Source organism: Lissotriton helveticus, chromosome 11 (genome assembly GCF_964261635.1).
Source record: "Lissotriton helveticus chromosome 11, aLisHel1.1, whole genome shotgun sequence".
NCBI classification, from domain to species: Eukaryota; Metazoa; Chordata; class Amphibia; order Caudata; family Salamandridae; genus Lissotriton; species Lissotriton helveticus.
The window spans coordinates 1,205,413,277-1,205,430,203 of NC_136072.1; the positions used below are offsets into that span (position 1 = coordinate 1,205,413,277).

Here is a 16,927-nt window from a genome sequence, read left to right on the forward strand (position 1 = left end):
ACCAATTGCCAAAGGCGTAAGTGTGTACAATCAAAGCCACCAGTAAAGGCAGCCGACGGTTAAAAGAGAAGAAAAAGGTAAAAAGAGCTTAGGATGCTAAGGATGCACAGCATATAGAAAAAGATAATTTTGGCCACTAGCTGTTTTATGTTTTGTCTTGGATTTTTTGCACATAATACATGTATTGTCTCCCCCGTCTGAGTTTGTGTATACGTGATGCATGGATCTACGTCATCCCTCTGCCTGTGTTCCGTATTACTTAACCCCTGCTGTTCTGTGTTGTGTGCGCACTGAATGGACCATTATTGTACACGTTTCTTTCTCTCTCTCTCCCTCTCTCGCTCTCTCTCTCTCTCTCTCTCCACGTCATACGTGTACCAAATGGTTCGTTTAGAGTGCGGGCGACTCTCTCTCTCTCTCTCTGAGGGTCCCCCTGTCTCCCCCTTGTGCAAGAACGTTGTGCCCCACCGGCACAAACCTAATTGGGTCTCTTCGAACACAAAGGTGTTCGGCAAAAATTGACAGGAACTAAAACGACTGTGACTTGCCATATTACTACCTCTCCTTTCTGCAAAACAATAGAACCCGAGTTGGTCATGAAAGAAAGGACGGGTCAGACGACTAACGTCCCCTAATCTGGCCTTTATAGGGGGACTATAACGTCAATGGCCTTCTGTTTCTCGGTTCGCTAAAAATGCAATTCCCAATGCACAGATTACTTCGCTCCTCTGCACTTAAGTGCGGATGTCCAGAGTACCCCACTTCTCCCGATCGACCCCAGCTCCCTGTCCAAAGCGTCCCCGTTTCCCCCGATTAACCCCAGCTTCATGTCATCTACCCTCGAAAGCGAAATTGATGACCTTGATTAACGGCCACTCCCCAAGAAAAGCATGTTTAACATCTGTCCCCCTCCCCCTTCTTCATGGCGATAACGCCCCTGCTTACAAGAGTTAGCCGACCCCGAAGGGAAATATAAGATTGTCGACACTTGGGTTAAAGGGAAGGGCGAGTCTCTACATAAGGACTCGATTTTGAGTTTTTTTATAATACACTGTGTATAAAGGTCCAATTTCTCTCCACGTACGTCACGAATGAGCGCCAAACAGGGTTATGAATTCCATGGCAATGCACTCCTACAGACTCCATAAGTGACGACTTCTGACTGTGACCGATGAACTTATCCTCCACCTACATAGGATTGGGGACGGAATTGAGATGTTATGTTATGTTATGTTATTTGGGTTCTTCTATAGCGCAACGGCTACTCCAGCAGGAGTGTCCCGGCGCTTTGGCGAAGAAGTCCTTTAGGTAGAAGAACATAACTGCAGAATAAAAGGAACAGCGAAGTTAACTGGTAAAAAGCCAGGTTTGTAATGCCTTTCTGAAAGACATCAGACTAGGGGCCTGTCTGAGAGAAATGGGAAGCTCATTCCAAGCGCGCGGGGCCAGGTAATGAAAGGAGCGTCCCCCTTGTCTGGTTCGCTTGATGGACGGAACGACCATTTTTGACAAGGAGGCAGATCGCAAGGCTCTGCTCGGCTTGTAAAGAGCAAGACGCTTCCTAATGTACCTAGGGCCTGAGTCGTGAAGGGCCTTGTAGGTCAGTGTCAGGCTTTTGAAGAGAGCCCTCTTGGCTATAGGAAGCCAGTGCAATTCCTTCAACAAGTCAGACGCACTAGCTCGTCTGGGAAGTCCATAAATAGCCCTGGCAGCTGAATTTTGGACTACTTGAAGTCTCCTCACGAGATATTTAGGGAGTCCTAAATAGAGGACATTTACATAGTCTAATCGCGACCCGACAAGTGCTTGGACAATGATCCTTCGATGGTTGATAGAAATCAGGGGGAGGAATTTCCTGAGCATCCGCAGGATCCCTAAACATTTCCCGGAGAGACAGGATATTTGAGGCCCAAAGGTTAACTCATTGTCAACAATGATACCTAGGTTTTTAGCCTTGGTACTTGCATTTGCAGGTGAAAACAGGTCTTGTGGCCACCAACTTTTCCAGTTTGGTTCCGAGACACATCCAAAAAAGAGCAGCTCCGATTTATCGGAGTTGCATTTTAAGCCGTGTCTTTTGAATCAATCAAAGACTGCTTCTAGGCAGCCTCTGATACGGATCCCATCGAACACCTCATTCTTGTCGTATGTGAACAAGAGCTGGGTGTCGTCAGCGTACGACACGATCTGAGCGCCAAACGACTCCGCAACCTCTGCAAGGGGGGCCAGAAAGATGTTAAAAAGCAGGGGGCTAAGAATAGACCCCTGAGGGACCCCCACTTCCAGAGTTGCCATAGCTGCGGAGTGAGGTGGCGCCCAGATCGTTTGTCGACGGCTAGCTAGAAATGATTTAAGCCAGTTCCACACCGTCCCCCGGAGACCACAATCCCAGAGTCGAGTTAGGAGGGTGTCATGGGGAACGGTGTCGAACGCCGCCGACAGGTCCAACATGACCAACATGGCCTTTCCTCCAATATCCAAGACCTCTCTAATGGCGGTGGTGACTTCAAGTAGCGCGGTCTCTGTGCTATAATTCGCACGAAACCCAGATTGGGTAGTGTGCAACAGATTGTTATTCTCGACGAAATCAGAGATAGATCTGTGCACATGTCTTTCCGCCACCTTCGCTAGAGCGGGGAGGAGAGAAATAGGCCTGTAGTTGGCATGTATAATGGGATCCAAAGCTGGTTTTTTTATGAGTGGAAGGATGAGAGCACTCTTCCACGCCTGGGGGACAACACCAGAAGACAGTGAGGAATTAAGAATGGAATTGATGGGGCCATTTAGCACAAGGGCTATTTTGTTGAGGCAAGAGACCGGGCAGGGATCTAGAGGAGAGCCCGACTTCAAGCCTGTCAGATGGTCTAATGAAGCAGCAAGGCTCAGCTGCGGGAATTCCCATAGGGTGGGTTGTGAAGAGGAGAGGGCACCAAGAGCAGCATCCTGAGGCTGTTTAGAGTAGATAACAAGAGAGGCTTGAATAGATGTTATTTTATCTACAAAATAATGTGCCAGTTCAGTCAGCCAAGGTTCTGAGTGAGACTGAGCAGAGATATCCAGGGACGGAGAAGTAAAATCCTTAACAATTTTAAAGATTTCCTTACAGGAGTTTTCAGATTCGTCTATCCGACGTTCAAAATAAGATTTTTTTCCACTCCAAATCAACTTGTGGTAGGATCTAGTTAAGTTTTTAAATTTTTCTTTCTCAAGAGGCTTGTAGTCTTTCCTCCAGGCTCTTTCTGCTCTCTTGCAGTTTTGCCGGGCTTCTCTGAGCTGAGATGTGAACCAAGGAGCGGAAGGACGTTTGTTTCCGGGTTTAGCGGCTTTCGCAGGCACGAGATCCGCCAGTATAGTCGTGAGCCATTCAGTGTAATGAGCTAGATCGATTTCCACATTACCTGACAAGGTACACGGGTACACGATGTATAAATGTCTTCTCCTATCAGTTTTCTAAAAACTTGTTTTTTGTACTCATTTAAAGATACAATCATCGGAGGAGAGGAGCTGGACGTGACGCACAGCCTGGCCACAGATCATGAAGCACATGTGACCGCAACCAAGGATGGAGCCGCAGAGCAACGAGACGCGGGACAAAGCACAACTTTCAAACTCGGCAGATGAAGGAATGAAAGGCTACCTTGAAGCCCTCGACTTGCTGACCCACTCGTGCCTGAAGTCCCCGTCCCCTTTTGAGTCCGACTGATGGGCCTGCCTGCTCGTTGTCCTTTGCTCCCTTGGTCTCTTGGAGTGTTCGAAGATCTGGCCCCACTCCGCCCTCTCTTCCCTCGATTATTCAACAAACTCTTTCATATAAGTTTTTGACTATAGAATTAGGTTTTGCCACGGAAGAAGAAAGACACGCAGGTGCCCAGCATAAGGCACCCCTAAGAAGATCAGTTAGGAAACAGGACTGTGATCTAACAGCAGAGGACTGATCGCACCCTGCAACGCGTAAGGACGATTCCGAGCTGGACTTATAGCTCCACCGCCGGTGCTCAAAAGCGCCAACGAAAAGAAAAACGGACTGCCAGAGCCTACCAGTGGTGGCTTGTCGTTGAAAAGACATTTTCACTAAGACCCCCCTTCCTGAACTTTTTATTGCTTTCAAAAATGTTTCATCGGTCACTCAAATCCAAAAGTCTCATATAGCACTTTTTACTGTATGTTGATGTCATTGAAAAGAAAGTCAGAACCTGAGTCTATAATATGTCGGAACGTTTTTCCTGATTGCCCTCGACTAAAGTGTTATGTCGATCTCCAGACTTGCATGAATAACCCAACAAATGTAAATTCATACGTACCACATTTCGCCAATCGTTGTGACTACATATGGTTATACTCAATCTGCTAGCATTGACGAACGTTATTTCATTGGCCACACATGGCTATATGTACACTCCGTCAGTTAGGGTAAACACAAAAGAACTAGCTTACGTTAAAAAGCGGCGACTGTTGAAATTGGCAATGTATATACACATAAGCGGCGTTCATTTGTGTTCACTGTACCTCTTGTCGTAAGCAGAATGGGTATTGCAAAACACTGACTGTGTTATCCCGCCAGCATAGACCCACGCACACACATATACAACAGCCATTTTAGGTGCCATGGTCTCCCTGTTCACGATCGATCATCAGCGCCCTTCCCTGACCCTGCAAGCATCCCCCATGCACCCTGACCGCCCCCGCTCTCACATGCACAAGTCATGAACCCTTCTCCTTCTGCATGACGCTTTCATGAATGAATCACACCCCGCGCCTGACCAACACCTCCTTTCCTTCCATGAATACCCCTCTTTTGGTAAACCCTTCCTCTACGCTCGATTGTCCACACCGATCCTTCCTTTCATGAATATCTCTCCTTTGATGACCCCTTCCTCTGAGCCCGATTGTTTGCACGGACCGCTGGTCATCCCTTAGCCAGAGGATACAGTTTATTGCCCACTACTGTATGCACTCGCCCCTCTTCAAAGGAGCTACTATTGATCATGACCTTCCCACCCCCTGGGATTCGATCAGGCGCACACATTCCAAAGGAATCAGCAGAACACTCAGCTGCGTGACAGCCCCCTCCTATTGTATGGAGGGTAAGGGCCTCTACTGTAGCCACGTGTTGGAATGAGCCGGAACTGGGGGGGTGCCGGGGATGTCATCTTCATACTTCACAATGTCTTTATTGTAATAAAGAGCGTTCACATGTCTTAAACCAGTGTATAAAAGACCAGGCCTCAGAGAGGCTAGTTAGAGCACCTCCCGAAGACACTATGTGAGTGTCCGAAATGACAGGCTCTCCTCATGAGAAATAAAACTCTATTCTTGTTTTCCTACTTCCAGCGCCCGTCTCTTTATTTGGTAATTATTCAAGATGGGAACTAAGAGGCGTCTTGCGCCAGCAGCCTGGGCATCAGGAGCGTTATGGGCTGACTTTTCCACAGCCCGACCCAGCACTGAGAGGCCGACCCAGCACTGAGAGGCCCGACCTACCACTGAGTGGCCGACCCAGCACTGAGAGGCCAACCCAGCACTGAGAGGCCGACCCAGCACTGAGAGGCCCGACCTACCACTGAGAGGCCCGACCCAGCACTGAGAGGCCCGACCTACCACTGAGTGGCCGACCCAGCACTGAGAGGCCCGCCTCAGCATTGAGAGGCCCGACCCAGCACTGAGTGGCCCGACCCAGCACTGAGAGGCCTGACCCAGTACTGAGTGGCCCGACCTACCACTGAGAGGCCCGACCCAGCACTGAGAGGCCCAACCCAGCACTGAGTGGCCGGACCCAGCACTGAGAGGCCTGACCCAGTACTGAGTGGCCCTACCACTGAGAGGCCCGACCTAGCACTGAGAGTCCCAGAGCCAGCACTGAGAGGCCAGAGCCAGCACTGTGAGGCTCAACCCAGCATTGAGAGGCCAGCCCCAGCCCTGAGAGGCCTGACCCAGCCCTGAGAGGCCGACCCAGCACTGAGAGGCCTGACCCAGTACTGAGAGGACCGAGCCAGCACTGAGAGGCCCGAGCCAGCACTGAGAGGCCCGACCCAGCACTGAGAGGCCGACCCAGCACTGAGAGGCCTGACCCAGTACTGAGAGGACCGAGCCAGCACTGAGAGGCCCGAGCCAGCACTGAGAGGCCCGACCCAGCACTGAGAGGCCAACCCAGCACTGAGAGGCCCGAGCCAGCACTGAGAGGACCGACCCAGCACTGAGAGGCCGACCCAGCACTGAGAGGCCCGAGCCAGCACTGAGAGGCCTGACCCAGCACTGAGAGGACCGACCCAGCACTGAGAGGCCGACCCAGCACTGAGAGGCCCGAGCCAGCACTGAGAGGCCCGCTGTTAGACCTGGCACCATTGGCATGGGTCTCCCTTTCATTTTTGCTGTTGCCTCATGTGTTTTTGCTGGTGTTAGATGCTTTGGGCACTGTGCCACTGCTGTCCAGTGCCACAGTGAAAGTGCTCCCTATTGTAAATTGATGTATTAATCAGTGGTTCCATGTTTGTCTATTTGGTTTACTTGTCAGACCCTAGTCTAGTGCACTGAGTGTGCCCAGGGCGTGTAAATCCAAATGCTGCTGGTGGGCCTGCAGCACTGGTTGTGCCACCCACAGAAGCAGCCTTGTAAAATGTGTCTGAGGTCTCCCATTGCAGAGCCTGTGTGCAGTCTGGTGCTGTCATGCTGACTGAGCAAGTGCACCCACTTCCCAGCCCCTAAACCTTCCCTTTCCTTCATATCAGTCACCCCTATGGTTGGCCCAAGGGCAGGGTGCATTGTAAGTGTAAGGTAGGACAAGCCCTGATGTGTGTGGCATGTCCTAATAGTGAATTACCGCCATTTTCGTTTTTCACTATTGCAAGGCTACCTGTTCTCCATTGCCGAATGGGCTGTTAGAGTTATTACATTTTATAATCCAAACTGTCTCAGAGAACATGGTAGAAATTCGAGTTTAGTATGCCTGGACTCAGAATGATAAAATACATCTTTTAGTGAAGTTGGATTTAACATTCTGTGTTTGCAAATACCACATTTAGAAAGTAGGTATTTGCTTGTCTAACCATTCAAACCTGCCTCTGCTAGGTTGTGTATTCCTGTGTCTATTTTTGAGAGTGACAGGGCTGGGGAATTCCAGGAGACAGGCTGAGTCACCCAGTGGTGAATAGAGAGATCTGCATCTAGATGGGAGGGAGGAGTTGCACCTAAACCTTGAATAGGGCTGTGCCTGCCTTCCACAATACTGGCTCCACCTCCTGGGGAGCAGCTGATGTCTCTGCCCTGCACACTGAAAGAAGAGCAGGAGTCCTGTAAACAAAGTGCTCCAGGACTGTACTTGCCTTCCACAATGCAGGCTCCACCTCCTGTGGGGTGTCTGATGTTTCTGCCCTGCACTGTGAAAGGAAAGCAGAAGTCTGGTAAACAGAGTGCTTCAGAACTGGTTTGGACTGGGCAAAGGCCCCTCTCCCCTCAGAAAACAAAGGATTTTGGGGTATAAATTTTGGGACCCTGATCCCATGAAAATAGATCACTTTTGGACTATAAGAAGAAACCTTTACTGAGGAGAGGAACCTGAAGAAACGGAGGAGAGACTATTCCCAAGCTGAAGTGCTGCTTGGCGGATTGGCCTGCAGTGGTTGCCTGACTGCCAAAGGAAGGAGAAAGGAACTTTGTAACTTTGCTTTCAACTTGTGAAGGATCAGGGCTTGGAAAAGAGCTTGCCTCCTGCTAAAGTCTCAGGGACAACAGACTTCACCCCCCAGCTCCCCAGAGTTCTTTGGAAGTGCCTGCTGCTGTTTTTAGCCTCTGCAGAACTGCGTGTTGCAAGGAGCTGAAAGCGCAACTCAACGAGAAGAAGCGTGTCGCCTTTGCTAATGCCACTTTATTGATCAACAGTTGCATCCCAGTACCATTGCTAATGTGCACTTTATTGATCACCAGTTACATCCCAGTGCAATTGCTGATACCCACTTTATTGATCACCAGTTACATCCCAGTGCCATTGCTCAAGCCACTTTATTGATCACAGGTTAGATCCCAGTGCCATTGCTAACACCCACTTTATTGATCAACAGTTACATCCCAGTGCCATTGCTAAAGCCACTTTATTGATCATTGGTTACATCTCAGTGCCGTTGCTAATACCTACTTTATTGATCATTGATTACATCCCAGTGCCATTGCTAATGCCACTTTATTGATCACCAGTTACATCCCAGTGCCATCGCTGATACCCACTTCATTGATCACCAGTTACATCCCAGTGCCATTGCTAGGGTCACTTTATTGATCACCAGTTACATTCCATTGCCATTGCTAATGCCACATTATTTATCAACGGTTACATCCCAGTGCCATTGCTAAAGCCACTTTATTGATCATTGGTTACATCTCAGTGCCATTGCTAATACCTACTTTATTGATCCTTGGTTACATCCCAGTGCCATTACTAATACCCAGTTTATTGATCACCGGTTAAATCCCAGTGCCATTGCTAATGCCCACTTTATTGATCACCGGTTACATCCTAGTGTCATTGCTAATGCCCACTTTATTGATCACCGCTTACATCCTGTTGCCATTGGTAATACCCACTTTATTGATCACCGGTTACATCCCAGCGCCATTGCTGATACCCACTTTATTGATCACCAGTTACATCCCAGTGCCATTGCTAATGCCCACTTGATTGATCCTTGGTTACATCCCAGTGCAATTACTAATACCCAGTTTATTGATCACCAGTTACATCCCAATGCCATTGTTAATACCCACTTTATTTATCACCGGTTACATCCCAATCCCATTGCTAATACCCACTTTATTGATCACCAGTTACATCCCAGTGCAATTGCTAATGCCACTTTATTGATCGCCGGTTACATCGCAGTGCCGTTGCTAATACCCACTTTATTGATCACCGGTTACATCCCAGTGCCGTTGCTAATACCCACTTTATTGATCACCGGTTACATCGCAGTGCCGTTGCTAATACCCACTTTATTGATTACCGGTTATATCCCAAAGCCATTGCTAATGCCACTTTATTGATCATTGGTTACATTCCAGTGCCATTGCTAATTCCACTTTATTGATCACCTGTTACATCCCAGGTGACCTGCCCGGAGGACACCCCCGCGCCGCACGGCCACCAGCTGTGTGTGTGCCCCTTGCCTCACTGCCACTGCTGCCCGTAGCCTCGCTGTGACTGCCTCCGTGCTCCCCGCCCCTACGCTGCATTTTGCGTGCGTGTGTTTCTGCCTTCTGTACTTAACCTTGATTTTGTTTTTAACAGTTTCCTTCCTCGTGCGTGTGTCACTGCATTACTGTATTGACCCTTTATTTGTTTTTAACTGTTTCCTTCCTCGTGCATGTGTTTTTTCCTCCGAGTATATTGCTTCATTTCTGCTCAGCCCCCTGTGCCCGCCCCGCTCCCCGCCGCCGTCCATCGGCCACGCCCCCTTCTGGTCTGTGCCCATCCCGCCTCCCAGCTGCTCCTCCCTCCCACTTCGCCATAAATGGCGACCGCGCGAACGCGCAGCGGGCGCGCCGATTGTGCGCCGAAGGCCCGTCTGCCCCCGTCCGCGCCTCGACCGCGCCCAGTGCCAGGACCCCTGGCCCCCACCGACGCAAGACGACCCGACAGACCTACGACGCCGCCGCCCTCAACGCACTCAATGCCGACCGGAACCCCGCCTGCTGCTGGGCCGCCCCGAAACGCTTCCACGGACCCTTCAGCTGCACAACCTGCAAATTCACCTGCTTCCGAACATGCACCGCGCCCGCCAAGCCAAACCCCAGCAGCAACCTCAAATGCATCCTGCTCAACACCCGCTCCGTCCACAGACACGCCGTCGAACTCTGGAACCTGCTCGACACTACTTCACCAGACGTCGCGTTCCTCACTGAAACTTGGATGAACGCCTCCTCTGCCCCTGACATCGCCATCGCCATCCCGGATGGATACAAGATCATCAGGAGGGACCGCGTCAACCAGACTGGGGGAGGCATCTCCATCGTCCACAAGAGCACCGTCCGCATCACGACCGACGCCGATGACACCTACGCCGCCGCCGAACACCTCCACTTCCAGATTCACACCGACCCAAAGACGACCCTCAGAGGCACCCTCATCTACAGACCCCCGGGACCATGCACACAATTCAGCGAAGACATCGCAGACTTCATCAGCCCGCACGCCCTCCCCTCCCCCGACTACATCCTCCTAGGGGACCTCAACTTCCACCTGGAAAACAACAAGGACCGCAACACCATCACCCTGCTGGACAACCTCGCCAACCTCGGACTCAAGCAACTGGTCAACACCCCCACCCACTACGCCGGCCACACGCTTGACCCCGTCTTCTCATCCAGCAAGCACATCGCCTTCAGCCACTCCACCGGACTTCACTGGACAGAGCACAGCTGCGTCCACTTCAGCTTCAGAAAAACCACAACCCACCACCACCCGCAACAGGTTCCTCACAGAAGCTGGAGCAAGATCACCGCCGACCAGCTCACCTCCTCCCTCAGCCAGAACCCACCTGCGAGCACACCGGACCCCAACGAAGCAGCCCGCAACCTTGCGCAGTGGCTGACCGCCTGCGCCGACGACCTCGCACCACTGAAGAACCCTCCCAGCAAACCCAGAAGCAATAAGGCCCCCTGGTTCACCAACGAACTCAAGGACGCCAAGAAGACCTGCCGCACCCTCGAGAAAGCCTGGCTCCTCGACCGGACCACTGACAACATGACCGCCCTCAAACACGCGACCCGCAAGCACCACCAGCTCATCCGAACCACCAAGAAGAAATCACTGAAGGATCGACTGGACAACAACGCCCATGACAGCAAAGAACTCTTCACCATCGTCAAGGAGTTCTCCAAACAACGACATCACCCCTTCACAAGATCTCTGCGGCTCCCTCGCCTCATTCTTCCACCATAGATCGCCGACATCCACAACAGCTTTGGCGCACCATCCTCACACCCAACCGCCGAACCAACGCACCCCACCGCCACCCTCCGCACCTGGACCGCAGTGACCACCGAAGACACAGCCCGCACGATAAACACCATCCACTCCGGATCTCTGACTGACCCCTGCCCCCACTACGTCTTCAACAAGGCCGACTCCACCATCGCACCCCAACTCCGAGACGTCATCAACACCTCCTTCGACACCGCCACCTTCCCGGAGAGCTGGAAGCATGCCGAGCTCAGCGCCCTACTGAAGAAACCAACAGCGGACCCCACCGACCTCAAAAACTTCCGCCCCATCTCGCTCCTCCCTTTTCCGGCCAAAGTCATTGAGAAGATCGCCAACAGACAGCTCGCCGCCTTCCTCGAGACGAATGGATCCCTCGACCCCTCGCAATCCGGTTTCAGAGCCAACCACAGCACCGAGACCGCCCTCATCGCAGCCACCGACGACATCCGAGCCCTTCTCGACAACAGGGAAACAGCGGCACTCATCCTCCTGGACCTCTCCGCCGCGTTCGACACTGTCTGCCACCGCACCCTAGACCAACGCCTCAGCAACACCGGCGTCCAAGAGAAGGCATTGAAGTGGATCACCTCGTTCCTCGCCGGAAGAACACAAAGAGTCCGCCTCCCCCGTTTCGCTCCGAGGCCACCGAAGTCATCTGCGGCGTCCCGCAAGGATCATCACTCAGCCCCACCCTCTTCAACGTCTACATGAGATCCCTTGCAGCCATCGCACGCCAACACAACCTCAACATCATCTCCTACGCCGACGACACCCAGCTGATCCTCTCCCTCACCAGAGACCCCGACACCGCCAGAACCAGCCTCCACGAAGGGATGCCGTGTGGATGAAGAACAGCCGCCTGAAACTGAACTCAGACAAGACGGAAGTCCTCATCCTCGGACCATCACCCTCGGCCTGGAACGACTCCTGGTGGCCCCCAGCCCTGGGCACCGCCCCCAAGCCAACAGACCACGCACGCAACCTGGGCTTCATCCTGGACTCCTCCCTCTCGATGACCAGACAAGTCAACGCCGTCTCCTCCTCATGCTTCCACACCCTCCGCATGCTTCGCAAGATCTTCCGATGGATCCCGATCAAAACCAGGAAGACAGTCACACAGGCCCTCGTCACCAGCCGGCTGGACTACGGAAACACCCTCTACGCCGGAACCACAGCCAAACTACAGAAAAGACTACAACGCATCCAGAACGCCGCCGCCCCACTCATCCTGGACATCCCTCGACGCAGCCACATCTCCGGCCACCTGAGGAACCTGCACTAGCTCCCCGTCAACAAGAGGATCACATTCAGGCTCCTCACCCACGCACACAAGTCTCTCCACAACTTGGGCCCCAAGTACCTCAACGACCGCCTGACCTTCCACACACCCACCCGCCAGCTACGATCCGCTAGCCTCGCCCTCGCCGCCGTACCACGCATCCGAAGAGCCACCGCCGGAGGCAGATCCTTCTCCTACCTGGCGGCCAAGACGTGGAACTCCCTCCCCATCCACCTTCGGCTAGCCCAGGACCACCTCGCCTTCAGGAGACAACTCAAGACCTGGCTGTTCGAGCAGTAGCGGCCCCCTTCCCCTAAGCGCCTTGAGACCCTTCCGGGTGAGTAGCGCGCTATACAAGTGTTGTGATTGATTGATTGATTGAGTGCCGTTGGTAATTCCACTTTATTGATCACCGGTTACATCCCAGTGCCATTGCTAATGCAACTTTATTGATCACTTGTTACATCCCAGTGCCATTGCTAATGCCCACTTTATAGATCACCGGTTACATCCCAGTGCCATTGCTAATGCCACTTTATTGATCACCGGTAACATCCCAGTGCCATTGCTAATGCCACTTTATTGATCACTGGTTACATAACAGTGCCATTGCTAGTGTCACTTTATTGATTACCGGTTACATCCCAGTGCCATTGTCAATACCCACTTTATTGATTACCCGTTACTTCCCAGTGCCATTGCTAATACCCACTTTATTGATCACCAATTTTATCCCAGTGCCATTGCTAATGCCACTTTATTGATTGTGTTGATTATTCAGTAATGCCACTTTATTGATCACCGGTGACATCCCAGTGCCGTTGCTAATGCCAGTTTATTGATCTCCGGTTACATCCCTGTGCCATTGCAAGTCCCCACTTTATTGATCACTGGTTACATCCCAGTGGCGTTGCTAATACCCACTTTATTGATCACTAGTTACATCCCAGTGCCATTGCTAATACCCACTTTATTGATCACCAATTTTATCCCAGTGCCATTGCTAATGCCACTTTATTGATTGTGTTGATTATTCAGTAATGCCACTTTATTGATCACCGGTGACATCCCAGTGCCGTTGCTAATGCACTTTATTGATCACCGGTTACGTCCCAGTGCCATTGCTAATGCCCACTTTATTGCTCACCGGTTAAATCCCAGTGCCATTGCTGATGCACACTTTATTGATCACCGGTTACATCCCAATGCCATTGTTAATACCCACTTTATTTATCACCGGTTACATCCCAGTGCCATTGCTAATACCACTTTATTGATCACCGGTTACATCCCAGCGCCATTGCTAATGTCACTTTATTGATCACAGGTTACATCCCAATGCCATTGTTAATACCCACTTTATTTATCACCGGTTACATCCCAATGCCATTGTTAATACCCACTTTAATTATCACCGGTTACATCCCAATGCCATTGCTAATACCCACTTTATTGATCACCAGTTACATCCCAGTGCAATTGCTAATGCCACTTTATTGATCGCCGGTTACATCGCAGTGATGTTGCTAATACCCACTTTATTGATCACCGGTTACATCCCAGTGCCGTTGCTAATACCCACTTTATTGATCACCGGTTACATCGCAGTGCCGTTGCTAATACCCACTTTATTGATTACCGGTTATATCCCAAAGCCATTGCTAATGCCACTTTATTGATCATTGGTTACATTCCAGTGCCATTGCTAATTCCACTTTATTGATCACCTGTTACATCCAAGTGCCGTTGGTAATTCCACTTTATTGATCACCGGTTACATCCCAGTGCCATTGCTAATGCAACTTTATTGATCACCTGTTACATCCCAGTGCCATTGGTAATGCCCACTTTATTGATCACCGGTTACATCCCAGTGCCATTGCTAATGCCACTTTATTGATCACCGGTTACATCCCAGTGCCATTGCTAATGCCACTTTATTGATCACCGGTTACATAACAGTGCCATTGCTAGTGTCACTTTATTGATTACCGGTTACATTCCAGTGCCATTGTCAATACCCACTTTATTGATTACCCGTTACTTCCCAGTGCCATTGCTAATACCCACTTTATTGATCACCAATTTTTTCCCAGTGCCATTGCTAATGCCACTTTATTGATTGTGTTGATTATTCAGTAATGCCACTTTATTGATCACCGGTGACATCCCAGTGCCATTGCTAATGCCACTTTATTGATCTCCGGTTACATCCCTGTGCCATTGCAAGTCCCCACTTTATTGATCACTAGTTACATCCCAGTGCCGTTGCTAATACACACTTTATTGATCACCAGTTACATCCCAGTGCCATTGCTAATACCCACTTTATTGATCACCAATTTTATCCCAGTGCCATTGCTAATGCCACTTAATTGATTGTGCTGATTATTCAGTAATGCCACTTTATTGATCACCGGTGACATCCCAGTGCCGTTGCTAATGCCACTTTATTGATCACCTGTTATATCCTAGTGCCATTGCTAATGCCCATTTTATTGATCACCGGTTACATCCCAGTGCCATTGCTAATGCCACTTTATTGATCACCAGTTACATCCCAGTGCCATTGCTTTTGCCACTTTATTGATCACTGATTATATCCGAGTGCCATTGCAAAAACCCACTTTATTGATCACCGGTGACACCCCAGTGCTGTTGCTAATGCCACTTTATTGATCACCTGTTACATCCCAGTGTCATTGCTAATACCCACTTTATTGATCACAGGTTACATCCCAGTGTCATTGCGAATACCCACTTTATTGATCACCAGTTACATCCCAGTGCCATTGCTAATGCCACTTTATTGATTGTGTTGATTATTTAGTAATTTAATCTCCCTCTGGGATAGATTTAGGAAATGTGAACCTTATTCGCATTGTCATTGTTATGAATTTCTTAAATTATTAATATTGTTCTATGATGAGACATGGCATTGAGTTTGCATTGAAGGTTATTTAATATTCAAGGCAGTGGGATATGACTGCATGAGGAAAATAGTTGTACCTGTATTCCAAGCAATAAATAAAATACAGATGACATTGGGGTACCGAAGGATTGTCCCTGTGAGTTCTGCTTACTTCAGAATAATGTGGCCTTTTTCACAAATTGAAGTTTATCTGGAGTCTGTGTCTCCCACTTTGCATTCCATTGGTGCAGCAGGTGCAGTGGCACCGGGGCCCAGAAGCCCTGCTTACTGCTCTATTTCACAGTTCAAACAGTGTTTAGGTGCCTCATTTCCTTTCTTGCTGCTGGGCCCAGGACACACTGGCTTGGGGGTCTAGTATAGCTTCCATTGGTGCAGCAGGTGCAGTGGTACCGGGAACAGATCCCTACATTGCTGTTGTATTTCACAGTTAAAACAGAGGTCAGGGTCTCCATTTCCTTCCTTGCTCCAGGGCCCAGGACACACTGTCTTGGGGGTCTAGTCTAGCTTCCATTGGTGCAGCAGGTGCAGTGGCACCGGGGCGCAGAATCCCTGGTGATTGCTCTATTTCACAGTTCAAACAGTGTTCAGGGCTCCATTTCCTTTCTTTCTCCTGGGCCCAGGACACACTCTCTCTGTCACTGCTGCTGGGCACGAAGCTCCGATGGTGAATATTTCAGAGGAGGCTTCGAGTTTACTCAGGTTGGGTCAACCTCTGACCTCGGTTCCCACTTTCATCTTTTAATCTCAGCAAGATGTTCGTGTTTAAATCAGGTCACTCTTGGTTTCAGAAAGATTGAAAGACACATTGGTTTAGCTTGCTTTTAGATAAATCTGTTTATTTTTATTGAATAGAATTGCCCTTTTCAGCAGCTTCAAGTATTTTGACTTTATCGTGATTTCAAAATATCATGAAAAAGAAACAATTTATCACACACTCATGTATAGCCTTTGTGTGATTACTGCAGATAAACATGTCTTCCGAACCCAAGGCAGATGTGCGGATATATTTTCTCTTTAAAAGTGGTGGTGTGGGTGTAGAGGTGCTCGTTTGTGTCGGCGTCGTAGAAAGACACCAACCCCTCCTCGTAGTCCACGAAGATGCCCACTTTGGAAAGCGTGCCATAAAAACGGTGCTGTCTGTTAGTTTCATCGATAACAGTATACTCTGACCACTCCTGGGTGAGGACCCAGAAGCCGTCCTGGGGGGCATACAGGTCATGTAGCCTTGTGCTCACTGATGCGCTGGCGACCCCCAGCCTCCATTGGTCCTGCACCATATAATCAAACGAGACCCTCTCTGCCGGGTCTATGTTCACCTCCCAGTACCACCTCCCAGAGCTGACCCCCATGGACCCCTGAACACAGCGGCCCATGCCGAGGTTGCGGAGATCCCTCCCGTCACTGCTGATGAGGAGGGTCGCGTCTGCAGCCTTCGGATCCACCGACAGGGGCGCTGCGGAGACACAGAGCACATCATCAGGCCACTCACAAAACTTGTCAACACTTCCAATAATGTGCAGAGTTAGCAGGCAGAGAAAAATATATTAAAAACTAAGGGGCCGAGTTTCAAGCCCCTTGCACCATCGATGCGTCACTTTTAATGTGGGAAAAAGTAACACCAGCGGCACAAGAGGCTTGTAAATAAGGCTTTAAAAGCACCTGACACAGACTGGTCCCTCACATTAACTGATGTCTTCAACATTTGAAGTGTGAGAGAGGGACAGACCTCTTCAGATGAGCGCACAGT

At 50.1% G+C, this 16,927-nt stretch overlaps 1 protein-coding gene across 1 annotated transcript in view; it reads right to left on the bottom strand.

Moving 5' to 3' along the window:
• Positions 1–15,989: 15,989 nt before the first annotated feature.
• LOC144792834 (CD5 antigen-like) overlaps positions 15,990–16,927 on the bottom strand; it is a 380,767-nt gene continuing 379,829 nt past the window's right edge. Inside the window, exon 7 of the mRNA XM_078668030.1 lies at positions 15,990–16,633. Coding sequence (XP_078524156.1) covers positions 16,137–16,633 — 497 coding nt within the window. The 3' untranslated portion in view covers positions 15,990–16,136. The remainder of the gene's footprint in view (positions 16,634–16,927) is intronic.